Here is a 27940-nt window from a genome sequence, read left to right as displayed (position 1 = left end):
TATTTATTTACGATAATTGAACGCAAATATGAACTAATCAGTTGAAAATTAATACGGTAAAAAGTAAAATAACAAAAATACAGAACTCCGACCATCCTATGACTTGTGAATTTCCAACTATCATCGACATAATTAAAATCCATGCTATAGTAAAACTTATTTTTGTAAAAAGAATCCTTCCCTTCAATAAATAAAAACACAAATCGATGATAACGATATTGTATTCCTAACAATACATAACAATTCTTCAATTATTTTGTATTTATCATAAAATTATCAGAATGACGTCAGCTTTTTAATATATAGCAATCTTGAAACAAATAAAGAACTTCAATTAAGTACCACCAATATATATCTGAAAGATGTGGTTTTTATAAGTCATTTTCTGATAAATGTAAAAGAAATTCGATGACTGGAGACATGATTATCAGAAACTGGAAAATCTTTTGTTAGAGTTGATGTATATATACTACTTGACGGTTGGTGGACTGTTTTATAAAAAAAAAATTTATTACAGAGTAATTGGTATTGCCTGTTTGTTATTTGGATTATAAATGTATATTCAAAGTTCTTTCACACGATGGATGTACTTGAAGTTAAACTGCTAGTTACCGAGTGAATGAATTGCGCTTTGGAATCGACGAAAGACGACAGAGAACAATAACAAAATGGAATTAGTCATCGCATCTGAGTAATTGAGTCAACTTTGATCTGTGAGGCTGGTTTTATCTTTTATATTTAAGAGAAGTCTATGAGATTTTGTATCAATTTATTTTAAAACTAATTTACTAACAAACACGTTTTACTTCTAGCATATTGTTTATAATTATCTCATTTATATAATGCTATTTATCATCAGTGGATATTTCTTTAAAAGTTCCTTGTTCTGAAAGATGTCAACTCTGAAATAAACAAAAATATATCACTCAATTGTATGTTAATATTGTTCTTTAATCACTGTACACGTTTAAAAAAATAATGAATCTTTAATGTATTGCTTACAATTGTCAACAGTTAATGTTAAACATAAATTATCTAAAAAAAAATCTATATGGGTCTCTTTTTCTGAAACTAATTCGAACATACTTTTGAAATTTTATCCCTGTATGCCAACATTCTCCAATGTGTAAACATTGAACGACAAAATTTCTTCCAATGTGACTTATACATTTTCTGACGTCAGACAAGCGAAGCAATGAATGTGTTTTTACATTAAAATTTGCTTTTGTGCTTTTTTGTAACTGTTTTTGTTTGAAGATTGTAAAACAATGATGACTGCTGTACCCATATTTTGACTATTTTATTTATTATGTCTGTTTTGTTTACGCTTCGTTGTAAATGTAACGGCATTTGATGTCACTGTCGTAAAAGTGAGAGGTTTAGCGCTATAAAACATGTTCAATCCACCATATTCTGCCTGTACCAAGTCAGGAATATGACAGTTGTTGTCCATTTGACGTTTGATGTGTTTTGTCATTTGATTTTGCCATGTGATTAGGGACTTTTCGATTCAATTTTCCTCGGAGTGCAGTATTGTTGTGATTTTACTTTTTTCTACACATGAGAATTAACCCCAACATAATTGTTATATACATTTAAATTAAACACATATCATTGACCCATCCCTCGTTCCCATTCTATCATATATAAAACATTGATGTGATATAACGTGTCGTGCTCACCTGTATTTTGATACGTTGTTTTCGCATTAAAGTCTTTTTTGACGTTATAATCAACGATTTTTGGATTTTTCCTCCTAAAAAAGAAATGCACTGTCTTTGAAATCTCAATAACCAAGTACAAATATTAGGTCATGGACGCGCGAGCATGTCGTATTTTGTAACATAATGCTACTTTGTATAACTTCATCTTTTGTATAAATTTACTCATGAAATATAAGATAAACTTTAAATTTCACGTAATATTCGAATTATACTATGTATATTAGTAACTAACCAAGCACTCTTAAAATTCTACATTTTACAATGAACTTGCCAACCACACGTATACACAATACAAGCTTAATGTAATGCATAACATAATGAGTTCTCTAGATTGACCAATACAAAATTCGCAAAACAATTTATAAATCTAGAATAAGTGTTAAACTTTACGTACATTCATAACAGACAGCCTATAGTAATTGTTTACAAATGAAGATCAAATTTTAAATAATGATAAATATGACAATTACCAAAAAAAAAAAAACATGAAAAGAAATATTAATACTTACAGATTTCTCCTCAGTAACAAAATCAGAACAATTATTGACGCTACACTAAGTGCACCGACCACGCCAATAACCGTACCATTAACAATATCTAAAACAACAAACATGGACATGTTATTAGAGAACAAACAGAATAAAAAGCAAAAGAGAATAAAAATGTGAAGCTAGTTTTTTTTATTTAAGATTTTGTTGTAGCGCCATGAAATTTGTGACATAAGTGAGAACCGCTAGATTTAAGATCACATCCAGGTTGGTCTTGCTCAGCCATGATGTCGTCAGTTAAGTATAGACTCATTAGTTTAAATGTCCCTCTGGTATCGGTCTCCTCTTTTTTAAGGAAGTTTTCTCTTGACGTTTCATTCTCGTTAAAATCTCGTTGAAAGCTCGTTATGAAACTACTTCTAAAAAAGGTGATACAAATGATAAATATCAAGGAAAGGTCGGTCACCCTAAAAACACGTTTAACGCCACTATATTCTTAATGTGTATCTCCCAAGTTCGGGGACTGTAATTCAAAGGTTTTTCTTTGTTGATGTGTGACATATTTGTATTTGGTTCTTTTTGTACATTATTTAGGCCGTTAGTTTTCTCTTTTCAAGCGCTGTCTCAATAGCAATTATAGCACATCTTCTTTTATATATAATCATAGGATGTGTCACACAACTTAATTCATGAAAAACTTCAGATTAAAAAAAACAAAATTTACCTTAAAATTTTGAAGCAAGGAAGAATGGAATCAGTTCCTTGAAGGGCGATTCATAGAATTAGATTAATAAACTATGTCAAAAAACATAAGTACAGTCGACAAGATGCAGCGATATTATGAAAAATAAACAGTTACCTTCCATGTGATTGTTCACTTTAACTGAAATAAAAATTACTTTGTAAGTTAATCAATTTATTGAAAAAATAAATATCAACTGCCGATTTTGGTCACATGCAAATCATATATAGTTAAAGAATGACGCAACCGACAAGAAACGCATCTCCCTCACAAATATATCCAACAAGGTATTGCACGTAGTAGCGATTGAAATATTAATAAGAAAAAAGGTTAATCAACGGTATTTAACTAACATATGATTAATACGATACATAAATTATTCTTAAAGTTATGAAATTAAACTTACAAACATGTCAGAAACCGACCAAAAAACAAAAGTCTTTATGTTACCTGGTACCTTTGATAGCTATTAACATGTCAAAATGTTCTATTCTAAAGTTTATTTGTGTATTTCTCTGTCCTGGACGTGTTTGCATTTATTTGTACTGTAGTCCTGTCATGTAATGTGGTCATTTTAGTGTTATATTTGACATTGCCATAAACGAGCGAGGTTTACTAGGCACATAACCAGGTTCAACTTACCACTTTTCTTCAAAGGTCCTGTACAAAGTCAGAAAATGGCAGTTGTTAACTGTGTGTGTTGCATTGTCGTGTTGGTGATTTGTTGCACTTCGGTGTTTTTATTGTTTCGTTGCTGTCCATATCATGATGTGTTTACCTCAGTTTTAGTTTGTGAACCCAGATTTGTTTTCTCTCAATCGATTTATGAATTTTGCAAAGAAGAATACTACTGTTGCCTTCATTTCCATCAGTTAGCATTCAACTCCTTTTATTGAAAATAATTAGCCTTTATAGCGCATAAAGCCGGGTTTTGGGTCAGTTATTTTTATAAGAACGAAAAAGAACTATTATAGACACAAAGTTTGAAATTTGTATTCCAAAACATTCGATCAAACATTAAATAGACATTTTGCAACGTGATATAGAATCGATAAGAACGTTAAAAAAAGTAATTATATGATAGCAACTCTAAAATTACAAATACCTGAGCAATCGTTAATGTTGGTAGAACCTTTGCCTAAAGTTGTTTTGCCATCTGGACACGTTTTACAATATGTTCTACCAATTTCGTACTGATAATAGCCAACACCACAAAGCTCACAATTCCCTTTACTTTCAAATCTACCCTTGCTGCAGGACACTGCGGAAGAAAATACATATTTAAAAAAAAGTATCCAAGTACAAAATGTACCAAAATAAAAAATAAACTACTAAGTTATTGATGTTGCATATTGATAACTTTCCTATATTTTGATTTGGGTTTTGAAAATTGTACAATGCTAGCTGATATTGCTCTTCGAAATAAAAGAGGCAGCCTCTTAATAAGCAAAACATGTTATATAATTTGTAATTATATGTTAATTTGTTTTTATTGTTAGAATATGTGCTAGTTTGAAGTGTCTTGAACGAAGGCGCTCGGGTGACCAACAAGTAAATTTATGTGGTTCTTTTATACCCTATTTTAATCTGCTTTGTTCCTTGTATAACTATCCGCATATACTCCAATATTAAAAAAAAAAATCGGTTGAAAAGGATCTCAATTTTCAAAAAACTTTCGATGTTTCAGTTTTGCACTTTAAGCATTGTAATTTAATTGATCGAAGACATTGGATTTTGGAGAACTGTATTTGAATAAATTCATTAACGATCAGGGTATCTTATCAAGTGTTAGTGTTATCTACATAAGATGGAAGATGTTGTTTTAACTATATAATCAAACAAATCCAGGAATTACCACATCTAAAATCTATAGAAACCATTCCACTTTCACAAATAACCTTGCTATCTACGTTCAGAGATTGTGGGTCTATAGGATAAATAGTATTGTCAACTTCACTATCAAGCCGTCGTTCTCGTGTCTGATTCACCATGGAATTAAATGCATCTAATAGCACAGTGTAGCATTCGTCTGAACCATCTGAAAATATTCAAATTAAATATTGTCTTCATTCTGAATTAAATGATGCGTATAGTTAAGCATGTATGCAGTGTATTTTTGAATCGTATTTCAAAAAATAATAATATATATGATATATAGTATTTGAGTAAGTAACATATATCATGAGATTTAAAGACATTATGAAAACTGTTTGAATGATTTTTACGATAACCAAAATGTGATTATATGACTTTCGTAATTAGGTTTGACAGAAACACTGTTTTATGATCCCTTCACATACACGCATGTTTCTATCGAGATCCTACGGGTTGCTTACTCATGGTCAATCTGAAGCAAATTGTTGCATTTAACAAAATCAAATCGTATTTACTTTCAATTTTCCGTAAAAAAAAATAAAAATAGATCGTTATAACTTGATACAATTCTTTAATTGGCAGTTAAACTGGCCACTGCGTAGGGATTCATGAAATTGTGCGATCTATTAGAAAGTCGGTGTATGTGATTCGGACATAAACTACTCTTGAGTGATGAGTTTACCAAATACAGATTAAACAACAGATAATATAAAGAATTATAAAAATAAATTTTAATAAACAATGTGTAAATCTTGTTTTGTGTTGATTATAATTAGTATCTTACATGAATGAGAATCGCACCAAAATGAGATATTAAATGCAGCTTTGTCGGACAACGTATCTTTCTTTCCAAGACGATAATCAGTACAGTTGATAACCTCCAGTCGAATAATTTTACAAAGCCCATTGCCTATGCAATCTATTTTATCGGATGCCACACGGAGAACTTCTTTTATTTTATTTTCTGCAGCGTCAGCTTTTACAGAAAGATCACATATAAGGTCTGAATATCTAGCTGTATAGTCAATAATAAGTTGTGATGCGTTGTTAATTTCTGAAATGGACAAATCATGTGATAAGCTTTATATTGTCTTTTGATAAAAATGATATCAATTATACAACATGTATATTTGCGTCAAGTTGTTTCTTTTTTTGTTAATGATAGCGTGTATAAACAGTTGCTCAATATTCCAAAAAGGAATAAATACAAAAGAAAAAGAATAGTTACAAAGGAACCAATTTGTCATTTTGAAATGAAACATGACAATTATTTGTATTTTCTTCGAACGCTGATTATTCAAACATTATCTTAAAAGTTAGAAAAGAGGGACGAAAGACAGTCAAATTTATAAATCGAAAATAAACTGACAACGCCATGGTTAAAAATAAAAAGGAAAAACAGACAAACAATAGTACACATAACACAACATAGAAAAATAAAGAATAAACACCATGAACCCCATCAAAAACTAGGGGTGATCTCAGGTGCTCCGGAAGGGTAAGCAGATCCTGCTCCACATGTGACACCCGTCGTCTTGCTTATGAAATTTCAAATCCGGTAAATAGTCTAATTCGGTAGGTCACATTTATGACAGGGAAAGGGATTGTAGTTACAACGTAAGGAACATATCCGATTTCATTTGTGAAACAGTTACTCCATTAAGGTCAACCAACTCCTGATGGCGTCCGTAAACTTTACGAAGAGATTTCAACTGCACTATTTGAAACTCTTGAATTAATAGCGTCCTTGTGAGCTATAACCCGCTATTAAGATGATCGTGATAGAACGGGCACAGGAATATCGTATCAATTGGGAGATATATACACCGTATGCAGGTGCTACTGGAATGTTGCTACTTATAAATGGCAAGTTTACACTTGGATAGCTGACATCATCTCTTTTGTCGTAAAGTTTTGTTTTCAAACGACCCTCATTGTTAATTTCTAGATGTAAGTCAATATATGTGGCTGAATTAACTGTATCTGTTGTATGCTTTATCTCTAGTTCAGTTGGATAGTTGCATTCGACATTGTTACCAAATTTTGAATTATTTAGTGAAAGAGCATCATCTACATAGCGGAAAGTAGAGTTAAAGGATACTGCTAAGTTCTTATCTTTCTTCCTAAGAATTTCCTTTAAAAGGTCAGCCTCATAATAATAAAGAAACAAGTCGTAGAAGAGGTTCACAATTCGTTCCCATTGGAATGCAAATAGTTTGTTGAAAAAACGTCTCCCGAACGATACAAATATGTTGCTAATCAAGAAATTAAGCATCTTGATAATGTCAGTTTCATAGATGTTTTGTTTGAATCAGAGTAATCCTTCACAAAGAAAGATTTATCCCTTCCCAAGACAAGCTACCTGTTTCTTCGTTGGCCATTCTTTTTTATGAAACAAAGCAATACCAAATCTCTCAATTTGTCTGGTTGTATGGAATACGGAATACTGGTATAAAGTTAAAAAGAGTAAAACGTTTTAATACCATTACAGTGAGTTTATCACAACACAAAATCGATAATTAGAACCTTACTTTAAGATACAACTTTCTCAAGTTTCTGTTTATTAAGCATAGTAACACATCATGTTTATGATTTGGACAAAACACCAGAAGGATTCATGAGTTATATAAAACTATTTCAAAGATACCAATAAACATAACATAATGCTTTACATAAGTCAAATAATTCCACACTTTCTATCTGAAAAGAAAATGTAATATTATTCAGTTATTCGCAAACTCGTGCTAATCCTGTGTTTTTTATATAACCAATTTAGCTCTTTTACCGGTAAGAATATCAATTTAAAAAAAAAGTTGTTAGCAAATTTAAACAATAAAATATATATAACCAAAAACGATATCGTCTTCCTTTAAGTTCAATTACCTATATCTAAAACATGTAAAGTTAAATGCAAAATGATACGATTACCACATTGAAAAGTACTTACAAAAGTTTTATAACTCATACCTGTACAGGATGGTAGTCGGGCTAGTGGGTTGTCATTTGTTTGAAAATCCCATTCATGAAGCGTTTCTGGTCCACAAAAATAATAATCCTTTGGATCGTGATCAAATGCAAAACCTGGTTGGCAGTTCAGAGTACAATTTATGGTATCTATTGCTGTGTTATTATGACAGGAAAGTACTGTGTTTTCTTGTTCAACAAGTTGCTTGCAGACTACAATATAACAGAAACAGAATCTAAGCACGTATCTTTATATTGCGGATTGCCGTTAGGTATCAAGATGTGGATGTTTCAATCAAATTTCAAGTTTCAGCTTTCTGATTATTTTAAGTTTGGTGTAAAATACAATACTTGTCTTTGTTGAGAATGAAATCTTATGTTTGTATGGTCGAGATGTTTCCCAAGCTGGTAATACCCAATATATAAAAATGATGCTTTGTGCTTCGTGCTAATTTTCATGCTTGAATCATCATTAACACATTCTGCATGTACATGTATGTCATCCATATACAAACGTGAATAACTGTACCATGGTAACAGCAAATACAGGAACTTAAACAGAATCTTATAAACGTTAACACAATTATGTATTGTTATATTTACTATTGAGTATTGTATGTGATATCATGAGACTAACTTAATATAATACGTAAATAAAATATAAATTATTATAGTCTAACAAAAACATATTATTTGAAATATCAGACGTCGAATCAGTTTAAAAAAAAAAAAAACTTATAGAAGTGTATATGTTCAAAAAACATTAAATATAACAGTGACGTTCAATATTCTTATGCATCTGAATTACACTCTTTCGTGATATTTGTTTGAGTTTTTTTGTTGTTGTAATTGTTGATTATTCCATTAATTAACCTTTTTTGATAAATATGAAACAATTATCTTGAGACTCATCGGTTAACGTACCTCGACATGTTTCCTCTTCGCATATATCATATTCGGTACTGTTACCCAAACATGTTTTTCCACCATGATCAGGAGTTGGACTATTGCAGAGTCTAGTCCTCGTAATAGTTCCATTATCACATGATACCGAACAGGTTGACCAATTTCCCCACTCACTCCATTCACCGTCAACTTGATATAATTAAAACAACACAAATGTGTGAACCGAGGTTTGGAAGCAAATGTGAAAGACATACATATCACAATCAATATAATGAACAAACAACATAAAAACAGCAGAGGCTGAGGTAGGAACTCTCGGCCAGAAACCGGATCATATATGACTTTATAGATAGTTTTAAATCTTAAAATTCTCAAATTAATTACGTTCCAATATGGCAAAATAAATTAAATGAGGTTAAACATTTTTATTTTGAAACACAAATCGCTTTTAAACCTTTCATACCTATCATTATTTCACATAAACTTCCAGTATAATCGACTGAACATTGACAAGTATATGAGGCTGGACCATCTATACATGTTCCATTGTTATCACATGCATTATATCCACAATCGTCGATGTTATGTTCACAATTGTCTCCATAAAACCCATAGAAACATTGACAGGAATATCCATTCAGTTCATCAGTGCAGTCGCCATTTAAACATGGATTGCTATCACACTCGTTAGTATCTGAAACATATATAACAGACTTTTGTAATGTTCCTGAACATAATTTAGGCTAAATATGACATCAGCTTTATCATAAACCAAGTGGTCATGCATTGTTCAAATCCAACTATTCATTAAAATACAGAAGTTAGAATAGCATACACTGCGCGAATACCCAATCGTAACCTAGATTTGACGGTCTTTTGATGTGCAAAGGAACGATTTTTTGTATAATTTCAGGGATAATTTGTTTTTGTGTGTTCAATTTTTAGTTTTTCGCTCGAGCAAACAATAATCCTTATAGAACGGAACTACAAACAGTATTTCACCGAATTATAGACAACTGTCATTCAGGCTATAAAACAAGATATTTTAAAAAACCTGTACCAATTCTGAAATGTAACAGTAATTTTCCACTATTTTGTAATTTGATGAAGCCTTATGTTTGATTTTTTAAAAGATTATCATAATAATTGTTACGACATAAACCTTACCATCACAGTCACTAGGGATATGAACATAAATGTCGTCTTGTAAAACGTCTTCAAACTCTTTCCAACTTAAGATATCACCAGTCATACTTCCAAAACACTTTTGTGCCTTTACAAATTTAACGGGCTTGCTATATATATTCAATTGAGAAATTCTTCCTTCAATCCCTCCGCCTGAAAAGAGCAATTATAACCAAATAACGACAAGTAACATAACAATACTCTAGTCATGTTATTCATACTAGTTTTCAAAATATCAAGTATCTCTTCATATCTATGATGAGTTTATTTACAACCACTGGGTCGATGCCACTGCTGGTGGAGATTTTTTCCCCCGAGGGTATCACAAGCTCAGTAGTCAGCACTTTTTGTGCTGACATGAATTATCATTGATATTGTTAAATTAATAAATTAACTGTTCACAAAATTTTGAATTTTTTGAAATACTGAGGATTTTCTACATCAGGCATAGATAACCGTAGCTTTATTTGACTACACTTTTAGGAGTTTTGAATCTCAATGCTCTTCAACTTCGTACTTTATTTGGCTTTTTTAACCTTTTTGGATTCGAGCGTCACTGATGAGTCTTTTGTAGACGAAACGCGCGTCTGGCGTATATATAAAATCTAGTCCTGGTATCTATGATGAGTTTATTCATACGTATGAAGCAGAAAATTTGACAAAATTCTATATGAATTCTTAAGGTATTGTATATTCATAGCAAAATTTTCATTTTAATTTATATTTTTTTATATACGCGATCAGTTCTTGTCTTTCATTTCCACATTTATATGGTGTATCGTGATAAAACATAAATTTTCAACTATTTGTCTATACAGTAGAATATCCTTTCAATAACGAGGACTTTCCCTAGCTTATTGCAGAAACGGTAAACTCCATCTTGAAAGATACATACAAGGAAAAGAGCTACCGTAAGGGAAATTCGAATTTATAAGTCGAAAATAAAACTGACAGCGGCATGGCCCAAAAAGTAAAGACGAACAACCGTACACAAAACACCATATTGGCGACTCAGTTTATGAACTGTTTATTGACTACCGATTGGCGATAATATATCAGTTTTTGCAATGCCGATAAAGCCTTAAACATGTTGAACCTAATATTAGATTATGATTTATTAAGTTTTAATTTTATTTATGAAGTCATAATTTTTATGATATGATTCTACAGTTATAGGTTATGAAATCAAATTTAAAATGCTATAAATAAACATCATTGATACCAGGATTAAAATTTTATATCAGCACCAGACTCATGTATTTCACTTTTATTTGTTAACATAGACATACCAGAGTTAACACTTACCAAGTTGAATATTTCCTGTTTGTTGTTTTAACAGAGATGAGTGGTTCAGCTCAAGACTTTCTTCATCAAATGTAAGTACTGTATGTTTATCAGACATCATAATCGTAAGGAAATACCACTTGGATGGGGAGAGTTTATGTGAAGCTGACAGTTCAAATCTTAATCAAAACAACATCAAATATATTTAAAATATGCTTGCAAACAGAAATGGTATTTATTTAAAAGAGGAAGATGTAGTATGCTTTCCAATGAGACAACTCTTCAAATGAGACTAAATAACACAAACATTAACAATTCTAATGCAACAACGTTTGTAACGTTCATTTTGATTGGATAACGTCATTTTCTTACATGGCATCAATTGACAATTGATGCTATGGGACGTACGCGCAAGCGCAGACGGCATATGACAGATTTCAAATACAAGTTTTAACGTTTTTTTCTGTCAGTTTCATTAGAATGGAGATAACAATATTGTATTTTAAGCTCCGACGGCATCAATTTTGGATTTGATGGTCGCAAATACCCTTTTACTGTCTCCGCTAACGCGTCGCCAGTAAACTTAATTTTCGACCATCAAATCCCCAATTGATGCCGTCGGAGCTTAAAATACAATACAGCTATCTCCTAACTATAGGTCAACGTACAACCTTCAACAATGATCAAAGCCCAAACCCCATAGTCGGATATAAAAGTCCACAAAAAGAAATATGACGAGAACAAATAATCTACATACCTGCTGTCAAATTCAATTGAAGATTAATAGTAGAGAATACATAATCATCGGCCGAGTCTCATTTAAGCTATCTAACAACTGGGACAGCTTTTAAAGATGTTTGAATCTCGTTACTTGATTAATAATTATGATCAAGGTCAACTTTTAACTATATAATTGGGCAAGTAGCATGTGTTCCAAAATTTTGTTTGGTTGATTTCTTTTCTTTCTCTTCTACTTAAAATGCTACAGATTTAATAGTATTTACCCATTATGACTTATTTGAACAGTATCAGCCCTCACAAATATATTTGTGTGATTGTATCCATCGACATGAATCGCCAAGATGCAGTTTTCATGTTGGTATTTCTCAATTCTCATCCAGGTACTAACAAACACAGAGGAACTAGATACTGCTTCAAACTTCCTCTCAACAGATACGTTGGGGGAGTTGAAATGGATATCGAATTCTATTCAAAATAAATCATCAAAGTTTATTTCATTATTTTCTCTAATAATTTAAATAGATGCACAACTACAAATGTAACGGTTTATTTCTTCCTCTGTGATATTTTATCCTGAGGATAATTTGTCCCGGTAATTTTTTCCCAGGCATGCATGGTATTTCACAAGTTTATTTTTTCCAGAGAAGTGAAAATCTATGTTATGCGGAAAGTATGTATCGGTATATATTTGCCGTACTATATTTCACAGAACCGTGTGAAATAGAGTCCCATTAACTACTATGTAAGTTACTCACAATCAATATATACCTGACTATAATTATAAAATATTTCACAATGGAACAAATGTGCATAATTTATCAAAGGGAGGTAATTATGAGGAATTTATATTTTAAAGATATTAATATAATATATTTCTGAATCTATTTCATAGTGAAATTTTTCCTTGAATCTTATTTTTTATATATTCATTTATATAAACAGATGAGTAACAACTTGATTTAATAAGACAGATAACATTTCACAGGTAAATACTATCCAGCTGTTAAACATGCTTTTGTTCCTAATATTGTTATGCTATGATTTATCTGATTTCCATACAATCAACAACTACATCTCTGTCCCCAGACAAAACTATTCATATAGTTAAAAATATCATCATAATCAAATTCTTCTATAACTGTTAACAGTAGTAATGCATCCTTATCTACCTGACTTTTAAATTTATATTTGTACTGAGATCTGAAAACAACTCACTTTTACATGTATTTCACTAACCTTATTTAATCATGCTATTATTTTCACAATTACGATCTTTGAAATTACTTCTGGTTTTCTTCCCTTTGTTTCATGATAATTTTCTTTTTAAAAGGATGATATTGACTTGCATATTTTAGGAAATTTTTCAATGATAATTTGTAGAATTATTTCCCATTATAATACATTTTTTTTTTTAACTATTTCGCTTTAATTCAAATACACTATAACTATTTCTTAGTATTTTTAAAGAATAAGTTTTTTTCTAATAACTATTCAAAAAGTTAACTACCCAGATAAAATTTCATGGCAAAGGAAAAATATCCAAGGGAAATATTTTCCTCCAGATAAAAAAATAACAACAACTCCTGTGACATTTTTTCCTCCGGAACAAATTTCACCCGGATATAATTTTGCTTTACACAAAAACATGATAAATAGAAAATTGAAATACCCACATTGCTTTCAGATGAAAATAAGTATAAAATACATTATCAAAAGGTTTGTCTTCAATAGCTACATTCCCAACATATTCTTTCTTTCCTTTTTCCTTATATCATTTTAACATTTAGATATGAAATTAAAGATTGAAAATGAAAACAATATCTTTTGACAATGATTTGGAGAGCGATAAAATCTTAAAAGTGTTCATATTGAATGATGAAATGTCTGCAATCAAGTTAGTTAATTGTTGTACCTTGACAATGCTTAAAACTTTCAGCGCCGTCTAAATCGGTGGTCAAAGATCGTGGACAGATTTGACAGTCGATTCCTCCATAGGAGTCCTGGTATGTTCCTTTGGGACAGTAGGAGCATGGTGGGATACCATCCATTGACCAGGAACCAGGCAGACAGGCGTCTGAAACATAACAAAGCAAACTATTATGACGATCACTTGGTAGAATGATGTGTTTATCTATAACAGGTACATAATAAAAAATATATATCAAGACAGATCTTGTTAATACTTATCTATTAGAAATGGAACTGTCTTCGTTTATAAAAGTTAGGGAATAATAAATCAAATAACAATAACAACATTGTATATTTCTAAACGACTACCTTCGCATGTAGCTCTGCTAGTTGAACCTTCTGTCGGTGTAGTTTTTCCAGTAGGACACTTTATACACGATGGCTGGCCTTCCATTGGTTGAAAAGTTCCACGTGGGCATGTAGCACATGATTTTGGATTCTTCTTGTAATATGTACCAGGAGGACATTTAGCTAAAAAATATATATAACAAAATCATATAAGCCTGTTTACAAAACCAATTTTATATTAACTGAGTAAAACAGCATATGTGATTGTTGGCAATACAGTTATTTGTTAGGAGAACATTAATGTTAAAAGAAAAAGTGTACCATACACTCGTTAGGTAAATCAAACTTTTTTTCTTTTTTATATTGTTCAGTGGGAATTGTAAATGCAACCCAACGAAAAGGAAAGTATTCAAACTTCATAACAATTAATTAGCACGTTCGGAATTATGGTATATAAAATTGACAACTCACCACAATTATTATGATTATTTGTTTGGACAGTATTGTCAGGACAGTCTACTTCTAGAAGTGTGTAGGTAAAGTCAGTGGCGTTCACCGTACTGTTGTTGTCTAATGCAAAATTGAATTCTGCATTATGGATAGCCTTCTTTATCTTCTGAACTACTGAATATTGATGGTAAGATATGTTTGTAAACTGTTGACTGCCAATATCAGATGAAGATTCCATTTGTACATCAAAACTAATCGTTAGTCGTGTTGATCTCTTCCCAGTCAAACTACCACACAAAACCTGTGTAAAACAAAAACCTTTAGATTATTATTGAAGTCAAGCGATGAGTTGGAAGTTCATTCTTTAAGTTCATTTGATAATGGTGATGTAAATGATATTATAATTCGAGACATTTTTACATCGTTTTGAATATAACGGCATTTGATGAGACTGTCGTAAAAGTGAGAGGTCTAGCGCTATAAACAAGGTTCAATCCACCATTTTCTACATTTTAAGTTCCTGTACCAATTCAGGAATGTGACAGTCGTTGCCCTTCGTTTGATGCATTCAGTCGCTTGATTTTGCCATGTGATTAGGACATTCCGTTTTTATTTTCCTCGGAGTTCAGTAATTTTGTGATTTTACTTTTTACAGATACGGCCGCTAACAACCTAAATTAGTATTTATTTTTGTTTAGGTAACGTATAATGTACTGTTTGTTTCATCAACTACCTTGCCTAATGAATTGATTAGAGCAATAATTCTGTGATATAAATGACGATGTGTACACTATTATTTTCCATTTGAATTTTTATTGTCATAAGGTATTAAAGAACGAAACAAAAGAACCTTGAGAAAATCCAACCAATAACAAACTAATTACCTGAATATTTGAAGGTATGCATTTATCAATGTCATTGAGGCATCCCTCCTTGTGGACATCTGTTTTCCAGTGTTCTATGAACGTCTGCTGTATCTTCAACACTACATCTTGATCATGACAGTTCCCAGTATAATGAAAATCAATGTTTAGTCTATATTTGGAACTTCTGGATCCAATTACCCCTAGAAATCATTAATATAATTAACGAAAGATACAAAGACCGCTTTTTCTAAATATGTATACAAAAGTACTAGACATTAAGTAATGATGATATTATACTTTGAGTCATTTTACTGAATTTAATTTCTCAGTGTTATCTTCCAAGTGTTTTCTTCTATTTTTCATTCTAGTGACAAAAAAGCTAAGTTATCACTGCATTACTATAAAGCATAATCGTAAATATGTTGAATATAAAAAAGAAGATGTGGTATGATGACTAATGAGACAATTGTCCACAAGAGACCAATATGACACAGACATTAACAAATATAGGTCACCGTACGGCCTTCAACCATGAGCAAAGCCTATACCACATAGTAAGCTATTAAAGGCCCCGATATGACAATGTAAAACAATTCAAACAAGAAAATTAACAGCGAATGGCCATTTAATCTCCTAATTTGTTAAAAATGTAGCCATATAAGGGAGGATAATACAAATAGTCGAGCTGATATGAAGGAATGTGTACTCTGACTTTATTTTGTATCAGGAGAACGAAGTTCCGTCACTATAATTTTTCTTTGCATTGTCTAAAAGCTCATTAGGAGACATATATTCGAAAAGATTATGTCTGTCACAAACAATGATATGTAACTAAATTTTGGCAAATTGTTTTGAAAATATGTCGATTATCTAGACCTTCATCAGTTATTAATTAATCACAGTCTTTTATGTTTTTTTTTAACTTGAATTTTAAAAAAAAATACGTTTTGTTTGAACAACAACAGCTTTTTTGTTTAACGATGTACAACATCTGACTCTGTAAAGAATTATCACTATACAGTTTTTTCTTAAATTATTCATTAGAACAAATGCATATATCAGCAGATTTTAATATGCGTTTTCAACTTCCGCATGTCTTAATCTGAAAAGTCTAGCAAAAAGTAAAATCACAAAAATACTGAACTTAGAGGAAAATCAATTCGGAAAGTCCATAATCACATGGCAAAATCAAATAACAAAACGCATAAAAAACGAATGGACAATAACTGTCATATTCCTGACTTGGTACAGGCATTTTTAAATGTAGAAAATGGTGGATTAAACCTGGTTCTATAGCGCTAACCCTCTCACTTTAATGACAGCAAGTTAACTTTTAGTTATTTTAGAAAAGCTGGATAGGTAGAAAGATTAATATAATAAAATTGAGAATGGAAATGGGGAATGTGTCAAAGAGACAACAACCCGACCAAAATAAAAAACAAATGCATACTTGCACAGTTTGGTACGGACGATGATGGCATCCATTTTCCTGATTGTCCACATACGAACATTTCATTTCCATCTATGTGTCCTACCGGTACATCATATCTTGAACGGCAAAACATATGACAAAACTTCCCTCCAAGCCAATAATCACATGCTAATGCGCCGTTCTCAGGGGCCTTCAAATCATCTCTACACCGCTTTGCATCTACATACAAAAACGAACATTTCCCGAGTTTAACAATAGCATCATGTGTAAATGCAAGTTAATTAAGGAATGACTGTAATATTTTTTCTGTCTATGAAGAAATAACATAACAAAGTTGGTGCACACTGAATAACGCGCGTAGCGGGTTATTTAGCAGTATGCACCATTTTTTTTAATGTTATTTCGAATAGACAGAAAAAAAATTACAGCCATTTCTTATAATTTAATTCTATATTCCATTTTAAACCGTAGAAAACCATGAAAAAACGTTGATGACGTCACGGTCACATGACTATATTATGTCTATGGGCTCATAACAAAATAACGTCAGCCAATCATAAGACGCTATATTTACGGTTTAAAACATTTGTTCTACATGTCATATGGGGAAAATCATCTGCATTGGATATAACGTTCTTCAATGAGCAAGGTAACTGGTCCAACTTATATACTTAAACTTCATTAGGACAGGACTCCCAATCCACTATCAATAAATAGGTATAAAGTAATAGGATTTCAATGATTTGATTTCTTTGGGATTTGAGTTGCACAGTCTTCAATTTCTGTGTATTATTGTTTGCAGATTGTTGTTGTGTTTTTATGTCGTTTTTCGTTTAGAGTCGGTTAATTCTTCTACCTTTGAATATTAATTGTCCCTATGGTTCTTCAGTCTCCTCTTGACAATATCTACACATACAATAAATACAATAGTTCCAAGCAAAACAGAACCATTTATTATTTTGTTTTCTTACCCACACAATACGGTTGTTTATCGTCCCATGACCAATGTCCATACGATTTGGCGTTTTGTCGTTGACAAGTAACAGGGTCTGTTTTGTTTAATGTAGCTGCATTTTCACAAGAAAAGTTACAATTTGAACCAAAACGAGACCCTGAATCACATGTAACTAACGTGTCTGCTATTGGGTAGATACGTGGACAAGTTATCACTAAAAACATAATAAACCAAAAATAATATATTTTTATTAGGCAGAAACATCTTAACAAGATTATAATGTAATACTTATAGTAATTAGATTATTGCAATATGAAAACTTGCTTACATAAGTTCATAAGTCAGATTTGAGGAAAAGTATGAAACTTGACAATATTTCCAACATAAGTCTGAAAAGTAATATGTTTCAAGAGTAAAAGAATATAACCTTTTGATACGTGCGAATTTGGAACTGAGAAATGTCAACTTGGAAATAAAATTTCAATGATATTTTTCAAATAGAATATTCCTACCAGTCTTGAGTAGAAAAGTGTCAGATTTATATGAAAGTATAAATATTTTCTTACATCCACTATTACATGTGTATACCTTAAATACGATAGAATAACTTTGAACAGAAAAAAATAGCGTATCTTCGCCTTATACCGCAATGTTGGACCTCTCGACTAATGGGTTCTATCGGCTTACCTTTCATCACAACTTTGATCCTACAATTAACTGCCTTGTTCCCCGCCTTATCCTCTGCAGAATATAACATATCATGCACGCCGGCTTTCAGTCTTTTAGAAGGGTCGGTTCTTGACAACATTTTCAATATTGGGTTTTGATCGATGTTATCCTTGACTGTGGGTAGCTGGAAGGTTGTCATTATCCCATCATCTAATCCACGATCAGCGAATCCAATCTGATAACCGTTACACATTGTAAATGATGGAGGTACAGCATCTGCCATGAACATTCAACAGTACAACATTACAAATAGCTTTTAACAGTACAACAAACTGAAGAACATACCACAGAACAAATTAACAAGGTACTCATTACTAATTTAGAAAACATAGGAGAATTTAACAGTTTAACTCAACAATAGAACATAACAAGGAGCGTGCAAAAACGTTAAAAATAACAAGGAACATTCAACAATAGAACATAACAAGGAGCGTGCAACAACCGTTCAACATAACAACACAACAAGAAGCATTCAACAGTAAACCATACCAAGGCAATTTTAACAGAAAAACATAACAAGGAGCATTTAGATGTTGAACAAAACAAGGAAATCTCAACAGTACAACATATTAAACAGAGCTTTTAACTATTCAACATACCTCGGCGCCTTATACAACAGTACAAAAACAACAGTGAACGTTCAATAACAGTAAAACAATGAACGTTCAATTAAAGTACAACATGACCTATAGTGTGCAACAGTACAACATAACCTATAGCGTGCAACAGTACAACATAATAAAAGGAACGTTGCTAATGGAATCAAATGAAATCTAAAAATGTGGTACATCCTTGCTTTTTATGTGATAGAAGATTACAGAACAAAGGACAATTAGGATAGATGAATTAAGGCAGACAATCGAACATCAAAATTACGAAGTGCATGCATCAATCATTATAATGTTCGGTTTTGTTTTTTAGCTTTTTGTTCTAACTTCATTGGAGAGAACATGCTAGGAATAATTGTGTATATCTTTCTCTATTCGTGCTCACATCGTGTTTTACCTTTTTATCAAAAACTTTTTGACAACATATATTTGTATTATGCGTATTAAAGATGCAAGAAATATATGCACAATTTAGAAACTACATTATATATGTAAGGTTTCAAAAATCCTTTCTCTGTGGTTGAATATTAAATTTTTATATTCATAATCATATCATAACAAATAATCGTTAATTGAAAGTTATCTTTCGCAAGTAAATTCTAATCTAGAAGTTTTTCATATACATGACATTGATTGAAGTTTACCTTTACATACGGGTTGAGAGCCTCTCCAAGTCCCATCTTCAGTGCACAACATAACCCTTGTTTGTCCTGGTGTAATATCGTAGCCTGGTTCACAACTGAATGTACAAATACTTCGATAATAATTGTAATCTGTACAATTAAAATGAAGAGGTCTTGCTACCGCTCCTATACTTTGACATTGTAGCCCTGAGAAAGAAAGCGATAATTATAGTATTTAAGTAAAACCCTTCACATACTCATTTGGTGGCAAATCCAGTCTATGTTTTATGAGTATGTTTTATGAGTTAAAATAATTTATTCGTTTTTGACCATGATACAGAATATAAAGAAACAACCAGGAAAGATAGTCTAGTGTTAATTTTGCAAATTTTAGATACAATGTGAGCAATTGCGGAGCAAATGTCTTATTAATATAATGGGTTACTATATCAAAATATGTGATTATCGCTTATGCAACAATATAGAATGACGCATTCGTTATCCTCCCACAGATTCTTGTCAAACAATTTTCTATTCTAATTGAAATCGTAAAATATTCATGCAATTACATTTTGAAATTTTGTTTTTGTTGAAAAATAAATAAATTTAGTATCTTACTAGTTTATATCATAGATATCAATAGTACTAACTGTCACATTTAGGTTGTTGTGGATACCATTTTCTTGTTTTCCCGTCGCATTCTATAGAGCTGTTACCAACTAGATAATGACCTCTGTAACATCCAAACTGACAGTGTGTACCCTGTACCATATCATTACTAGGATGACACATGTAATATCCATCACTGACCGGCGACAAAGGAGGGCATCTTACAACTAAAACAAATTGTAAATTAACATCATTTATAGGAGACAATAGAGGACATTAACAACTTAAATATAGTAAGTAACAACCACTGATCGGAGAAAACAGATAGTATATAACACCTAACAACTAAAACATATAAAAAAGATGTAGTTAGTTTCCATCATTGCTTTGAGACAACATAGGGCAACTAACCACTAAAACACAGTTACAATCTACAATCACTGATCGGAAACAACAGGGGACATCTCACGACTAAAACATAGTTAGATACTATCACTGATCGGAAACAGCAGAAGGTATCTTACACTTAATAAAACATAGTTGGATACCATCACTGATAGGTAACTACAGAAAGGATCGTACAACTAAAACACAGTAAGATACCGTCACTAATCGGAAACAACAAAGGACGTCGAACGACTAAAACATAGTAAAATACCATCTCTGATTGGAGACAACAGAAGGTATCTTACAACTAAAACATAATAAGATGCCATTATTTATTTGGAGACAATAGAAGAAAGCATCTTACAACTAAAACATAGTTTAAAGCCATCACTGATTAGAGACAACAAAAGAGAGCATCTTACAACTAACACATAGTTAGATACCACCACTGATCGGAGACAACAGATGGCATCTTACAACTAAAACATAGTTAGTTACAATCAGTGACAGAAGACAAAAGAGGGTATCTTACAACTAAAACATAGTTAGATGCCATCACTGATCGGCGACAATAGAAGAGAGCATCTTACAACTAAAACATAGTTAGATACCATCACTGATCGGAGACAACAGATGGCATCTTACAACTAAATAAACTCATCAGGCATCTTACAACTAAAACAAATTTATAATCCAGAATCATTGATCAAAGACAAAAGAAGGGATCTTACAACTAAATCATAGTTAGATGCCATCACTGATCGGCGACAATAGAAGAGAGCATCTTACAACTAAAACATAGTTAGATACCATCACTGATCGGAGACAACAGATGGCATCTTACAACTAAATAAACTCATCAGGCATCTTACAACTAAAACAAATTTATAATCCAGAATCATTGATCAAAGACAAAAGAAGGGATCTTACAACTAAATCATAGTTAGATGCCATCACTGATCGGCGACAATAGAAGAGAGCATCTTACAACTAAAACATAGTTAGATACAATCATTGATCGAAGACAAAAGAGGGTATCTTACAACTAAAACATAGTAAGATGCCATCACTGATCAGCGACAACAGAAGAGAGCATCTTACAACTAAAACATAGTTAGAAACCATCACTGATCGGAGAGAACAGATCATCTTACAACTAAATAAACTAATTAGGCAACTAACAACTAAAACATAGTTATAATCTAGAATCATTGATCGGAAACAACAGAGGACATCTAACAACGTAAACATATTTAGATACCATCATTGTTCGGGAACAACAGAGGACATCTAACTGCTAAAACATAGTTAGATACCATCACTGACTGGCGACAACAGAATAGAGCATCTTACAACTAAAACATAGTAAGATACCATCACTGTTCGGAATCAACAGATGGCATCTTACAACTAAAACATAGTTAGATACCATCACTGATCGGAAACAACAGGGGACATCTCACGACTAAAACATAGTAAGCGACTATCACTAATCGGAAGAAGCAGAAGGTATCTTATACTTACTAAAACACAGTTAGATACCGTCACTGATTGGGAACAACAAAGGACATCAAACGAATAAAACATAGTAAAATACCATCTCTGATTGGAAACAACAGGGGATATTTTACAACTAAAACATAATAAGATGCCATCACTGATCGGCGACAACAGAAGAGAGCATATTACAACTAAAACATAGTTAGAAACCATCACTGATCGGAGACAACAGATGGCATCTTACAACTAAATAAACGCAATAGGCAACTAACAACTAAAACATAGTTATCATCTAGAATCATTGATCGGAAACAACAGAGGACATCTAACAACGAAAACATAGTTAGATACCATCATTGTTCGGGAACAACAGAGGACATCTAACGACAAAAACATAGTTAGATACCATCACTGACCAGCGACAACAGACGACAGCATCTTACAACTAAAACATAGTAAGATACCATCACTGACCGGCGACAACAGAAGAGAGCATCTAACAAATAAAACATAGTTAGATACTATTACTGATCGGAGACAACAGAAGAGAGAATCTTACAACTAAAACATAGTTATATGCCATCATTGTTCGGGAACAACAGAGGACATCTAACTGCTAAAACATAGTTAGATACCATCACTGACTGGCGACAACAGAATAGAGCATCTTACTAAAACATAGTTAGATACCATCACTGACCGGCAACAACAGACGACATCTCACGACTAAAACATAGTTAGATACTACCACTGATCGGAAACACCAGAGGGAATCTTACACTTACTAAAAAAACAGTTAGATACCGTCACTGATCGGAAACAACAAAGGACATCGAACGACTAAAACATGGTAAAATACCATCCGTGATCGGAGACAACAGAGGGTATCTTACAACTAAAACATAGTAAGATACCATCACTGACCGGCGACAAAAGAAGAGAGCATCTTACAACTAAAACATAGTTAGATACCATCACTGTTCGGAATCAACAGATGGCATCTTACAACTTAAAACATAGTTAGTTACAATCATTGATCGAAGACAACAGAGGGTATCTTACAACTAAAACATAGTTAGATACCATCACTGACCGGCGGAAACAGAAGAAAGCATCTTACAAATAAAACATAGTTAGATACCAACACTGACCGGCGACAACAGAAGAGAGCATCTTACAAATAAAACATAGTTAGATGCCATCGCTGATCGTTGACAACAGAAGAGAGCATCTTACAAATAAAACATAGTTAGATACCATCACTGATCGGAGACAACAGAGGGTATCTTGCAACTTAAACATAGTAAGATACCATCACTGATTGGTAACAACAGAGGGTATCTTACAACTAACACATATTTAGATACCATCACTGATTGAAAACAACTGAAGAGAGCATCTTACAACTAAAACATAGTTAGAAGTCATCACTGATCGGAGACAACAGAGAGTATCTTAGAACTAAAACATAGTTAGATGCCATCACTGATTGGTAACAACAGAGGGTATCTTACAACTAAAACATAGTTAGATACCATCCCTGATCGGAGACAACAGAAGAGAGCATCTTACAACTAAAACATAGTTAGATGACATCACTGATCGGAGACAACAGAGGACATCTTACAACTAAAACATAGTTAGATACCATCACTGTTCGGAATCAACAGATGGCATCTTACAACTCAAACATAGTTAGTTACAATCATTGATCGAAGACAACAGAGGGTATCTTACAACTTAAACATAGTTAGATACCATCACTGACCGGCGGCAACAGAAGAAAGCATCTTACAACTAAAACATAGTTAGATACCATCACTGACCAGCGACAACAGAAGAGAGCATCTAACAAATAAAACATAGTTAGATACCATTACTGACCGGCGACAACAGAAGAGAGCATCTTACAAATAAAACATAGTTAGATGCCATCGCTGATCGTTGACAACAGAAGAGAGCATCTTACAACTTAAACATAGTTAGATACCATCACTGATCGGAGACAACAGAGAGCATCTTACAACTAAAGCATAGTTAGATACCATCACTGATTGGTAACAACAGAGGGTATCTTACAACTAACACATATTTAGATGCCATCACTGATTGAAAACAACTCAAGAGAGCATCTTACAACTAAAACATAGTTAGATGCCATCACTGATCGGAGACAACAGAGAGCATCTTACAACTAAAACATAGTTAGATGCCATCACTGATTGGTAACAACAGAGGGTATCTTACAACTAAAACATAGTTAGATACCATCACTGATCGGAGACAACAGAGGGCATCTTACAACTAAAACAAATAGTTAATTAACATCGCTGTTAGGAAACAACAGAGGATATCTTACGACTAAGATATAGTAGACAACAGAGGGCATATAACAACTAAAACATAGTGAGATGCCATCACTGATAGGATAAAACAGAGGACATCTTACAACTAAAACATAGTTAGATGCCATCACTGATCGGAGACAACTGAGGTCAACTAAAATAAAGCTAATTAACATCGCTGATATAAAAAACGGAGAACAACAAACAACTTAAACATAGTTAGTTACCATCAAAAACAACTGAAAAAATAGTTATTTGCAATTATTACTTATAGGCGACAACAGAGGGTACGTTTATCTTACAACTGAAACATAGTAAGTTCTTCTCACTGATCGGCGAAAACAAAGGGCATCTAACATCTAAAACATAAGTTTCAACCACTGATCGGAGGTAACATATATGATTTAACAACTAACAACTAAAACATAGTAGTTAGTTACAATCACTAACAGGAGACAACAGAGGACATCTAACAACTAAAACATAGTTACAATCTACAATCTGTCGATACCTGTGTCTTAGCATTACACAATATCTTGTTTTACTGTTTATGACGTCTTTACAGTAAATCATTGGGTGTTGAATGTGAACTGATTAATAATTTATAATGCAGCATTTGTTGTTGTTAGTTGTTAGTGGCTTTGAACTAGCTGTCTGCATTTGTGAATACTCTCAGATCTGTACATAGTGTCTTTTTGTTGTTTGGATCTACAATTACCCGGCCATGTCAACTTTGTGTGTTTGGTATAGAATTAAATTCATAACAGTGTGGTCGACGGTAAAAAGTTTGTTAGTAATTTTACTGAAAAATTCACCTATAACTTGTTTGTCGTTGGCGATGATTGTATGCTCACTCAGTCTATCAGAGGCCTTCAAGTGGGGATTTAAATAATCACTTGTTAACACATTTTGATACATAAAATGAAACTTTCTTTTCACAAATCATTTAAGGAATTTGTTTTAAATAATTTTTTTACCATCACTTACTACAGTTTCACTTTTAAGGATGATAATGTTCAGAGCTGATATCAATAAATAATGATAAAAAAAAGCTTATTCATTGTAAAAAAAACCAAATTTTTAAGTAATTGGGACCCGCGTTATTTCACAAAATATCTTATTGATAAAGAGAACAAAATCATTTAAGAGTGACCTTCTATCTATTCAATGCTAACCATGTGAGCTTTGTTTGTGAAGAGTTCCAGATGACAAAAAAAATCAGTTTTTTGGTTGATGTTATAAACCATAAATCGATCCGTTCATTCAGATATTTGTCAATTTGCCCTTGGCTCTTAAGTCCAACACACAACTTTTCACGAAGTTGGTATTTTTCTTCCAAAAATTACATTTATGTGATGTATTCTTTTGATGGAGAATGAATGTTGCACCTTATTTTATTTTTTGTCGTTTTTTTTTTTGGTGTGTGTATCATTGACGTATAAGACAACCTGACATCCCTTTATTCAAAAACATACGAGATGGCATTCATGACAAAATAAATAAATTAAACTTACAGCAGAAGAGAGATAATGAGCACCTCCTTTATAGTCTAATAAAGATCGAAGTCACTGGTCTTTTTAAAAATGGTGTAAACTTATAAAGGAAACAACAAACAAAATAGTTCGAATATTTATATTGGAAAAAGTAACGGTGTGTAAATTATAACAATTATTTTATTTCAATTGAAAATCAAACTGTTGAATTTTTCCGCTGCGAGCAAATTTTTACTTTTGGTCGTATTTGAAATTCAATATTAATCTTGTATTCTTGTTGGAAGTTGCACTGTGTAGTTTATACTCTTGTATTTTTTGATGCCACACAAATCCAACACAGACAAAAAAAATGGTAGGTTTAAGAAATAATTGATACAAACTATACTTTATTGTAGTTTTAACATGGGTAGGCATTATATTCATGATTATTTTTGCCCGAGCGATATCGAAAAACTATTATGAAAAGTGTACTAGTTCAGTGAAAATGTAAGCCGTACTTAACTTCTAAACAAATAAATCAACAAAAATTAATAAACATACAAGACTTCCAAAGGACAGAGGCTCCTTACTTGGGACAGGAGTAACAAATGCGTCCTGTATGATTTTGTAAATAAATGCATCTTTTAAAAATAGTCAAAAACAAAATTGTCTGTCAAATGGAGAGGTCGAGGCCAAAAAAAAGATGAACGGTGCATTATAGAAACATAGAAGCTGGTTGCAAAAGATGACGACAAGATCTATTTACAACTTGAGTATGGCCTTATACTATTAACCTGAAATAAATATATTAAAAGCAATTCCCTTGATACGAATACATGTTGTCTTTGGCTTGTTTTGCTCTTTGGTTGGGTTGTTGTCTCTATGACAATTCAATTCTCATTCTTATCATACTATAACTGCATGTAAAAAAATAATGTGTGGTGTGATAGACAATCATACAAATTCTTTCCAGGGACCAGGTTAGCAAACTATAGGCCCCCGTATGCCTTCAACCATTAGCAAAATACACACTTTATAGAATGAAAGCTCCAAGAGGTCTTGGCATGTAAAAACAAGCACGAAAGTTGAGCGAGAGAAAAACAAAAGGATACCCCGCATGAAAATTGGAAAATGGTCCGCAATATTACTTTGGTCAACTCACTAAGTTGAAATTAAGACCTGGCGAATTTTAGCCTTGGTTTTAAATTATTTGCAAGTAAGTTTAAATCACTCACAGAAAGACGTCAAATCCATCAACAAAAGAAAGAAAAAAATGAATAGACGACCTATAACGCACAGAATATCATGTATGTGTTCGGGCCGTATGAGTATTTGGACCATACGCGTATGGTCCGGAACATATTTTATTTGCGATCACAAAATGCACGAAGTCGTCCATTTCTATGTAAATTGGGTCAATTTGAATATAAATAAGATGAATGCGTTTCTATTGCCAAGTGTTTTTCACAAAGTAGTAGCAGTATAGCAGAACAGTTTTACCAATACAATACCGTAAATGCATGCAAATTTCACAAGGTTTAATCCAAATAGCTTTCTTACTATCCAATAACTTTCAAGTACGAAAAAGACAGGGCAGAAGTATATTTTGTCTATATGTTATGTATTAGCACAACTTTTGAAAGTGGATTATGCATTCGTTCTAAAATAAATTTTTAGACCAGATAAAAAAGTTAAAAGATGACATTATTCGACAATCGCAATTGTTAAATAGCTTTGACGTCCGAAAAGATAATCAATCAACACATGCATTGCAATTTTTAAAGCCAGTAAGTCATTCT

General features: G+C 32.3%; 1 protein-coding gene and 1 long non-coding RNA gene across 2 annotated transcripts in view; both read right to left on the bottom strand.

Annotated features, from left to right (window-relative positions):
- Positions 1 to 40: 40 nt before the first annotated feature.
- Positions 41 to 2319, bottom strand: LOC134702426 (uncharacterized). The gene is made up of 3 exons (XR_010104407.1): positions 2234 to 2319; positions 1683 to 1756; positions 41 to 902 (listed from the first exon to the last, which is right to left on the bottom strand). It is a non-coding gene; the product is annotated as an uncharacterized LOC134702426 (long non-coding RNA).
- Positions 2320 to 4027: 1708 nt separating this feature from the next.
- LOC134702400 (sushi, von Willebrand factor type A, EGF and pentraxin domain-containing protein 1-like) overlaps positions 4028 to 27940 on the bottom strand; it is a 42235-nt gene continuing 18322 nt past the window's right edge. Inside the window, exons 5-22 of the mRNA XM_063563303.1 lie at positions 20479 to 20664; positions 19850 to 20035; positions 18556 to 18813; positions 17885 to 18082; positions 16932 to 17132; positions 15500 to 15681; positions 14637 to 14916; positions 14187 to 14348; positions 13822 to 13983; positions 12173 to 12374; positions 11190 to 11347; positions 9867 to 10037; positions 9163 to 9393; positions 8718 to 8888; positions 7797 to 8006; positions 5614 to 5883; positions 4810 to 4992; positions 4028 to 4215 (exon numbers count right to left, since the gene is read on the bottom strand). Of these exons, the coding sequence (XP_063419373.1) occupies positions 4028 to 4215; positions 4810 to 4992; positions 5614 to 5883; positions 7797 to 8006; positions 8718 to 8888; positions 9163 to 9393; positions 9867 to 10037; positions 11190 to 11347; positions 12173 to 12374; positions 13822 to 13983; positions 14187 to 14348; positions 14637 to 14916; positions 15500 to 15681; positions 16932 to 17132; positions 17885 to 18082; positions 18556 to 18813; positions 19850 to 20035; positions 20479 to 20664 (3599 nt within the window). The remainder of the gene's footprint in view (positions 4216 to 4809; positions 4993 to 5613; positions 5884 to 7796; positions 8007 to 8717; positions 8889 to 9162; positions 9394 to 9866; positions 10038 to 11189; positions 11348 to 12172; positions 12375 to 13821; positions 13984 to 14186; positions 14349 to 14636; positions 14917 to 15499; positions 15682 to 16931; positions 17133 to 17884; positions 18083 to 18555; positions 18814 to 19849; positions 20036 to 20478; positions 20665 to 27940) is intronic.

This window comes from Mytilus trossulus, unplaced genomic scaffold (assembly GCF_036588685.1).
Source record: "Mytilus trossulus isolate FHL-02 unplaced genomic scaffold, PNRI_Mtr1.1.1.hap1 h1tg000457l__unscaffolded, whole genome shotgun sequence".
In the NCBI taxonomy this organism is placed as follows: Eukaryota; Metazoa; Mollusca; class Bivalvia; order Mytilida; family Mytilidae; genus Mytilus; species Mytilus trossulus.
The sequence above is the reverse complement of the archived record's forward strand: the minus strand, read 5'-3'. Positions and strand labels throughout refer to the sequence as shown.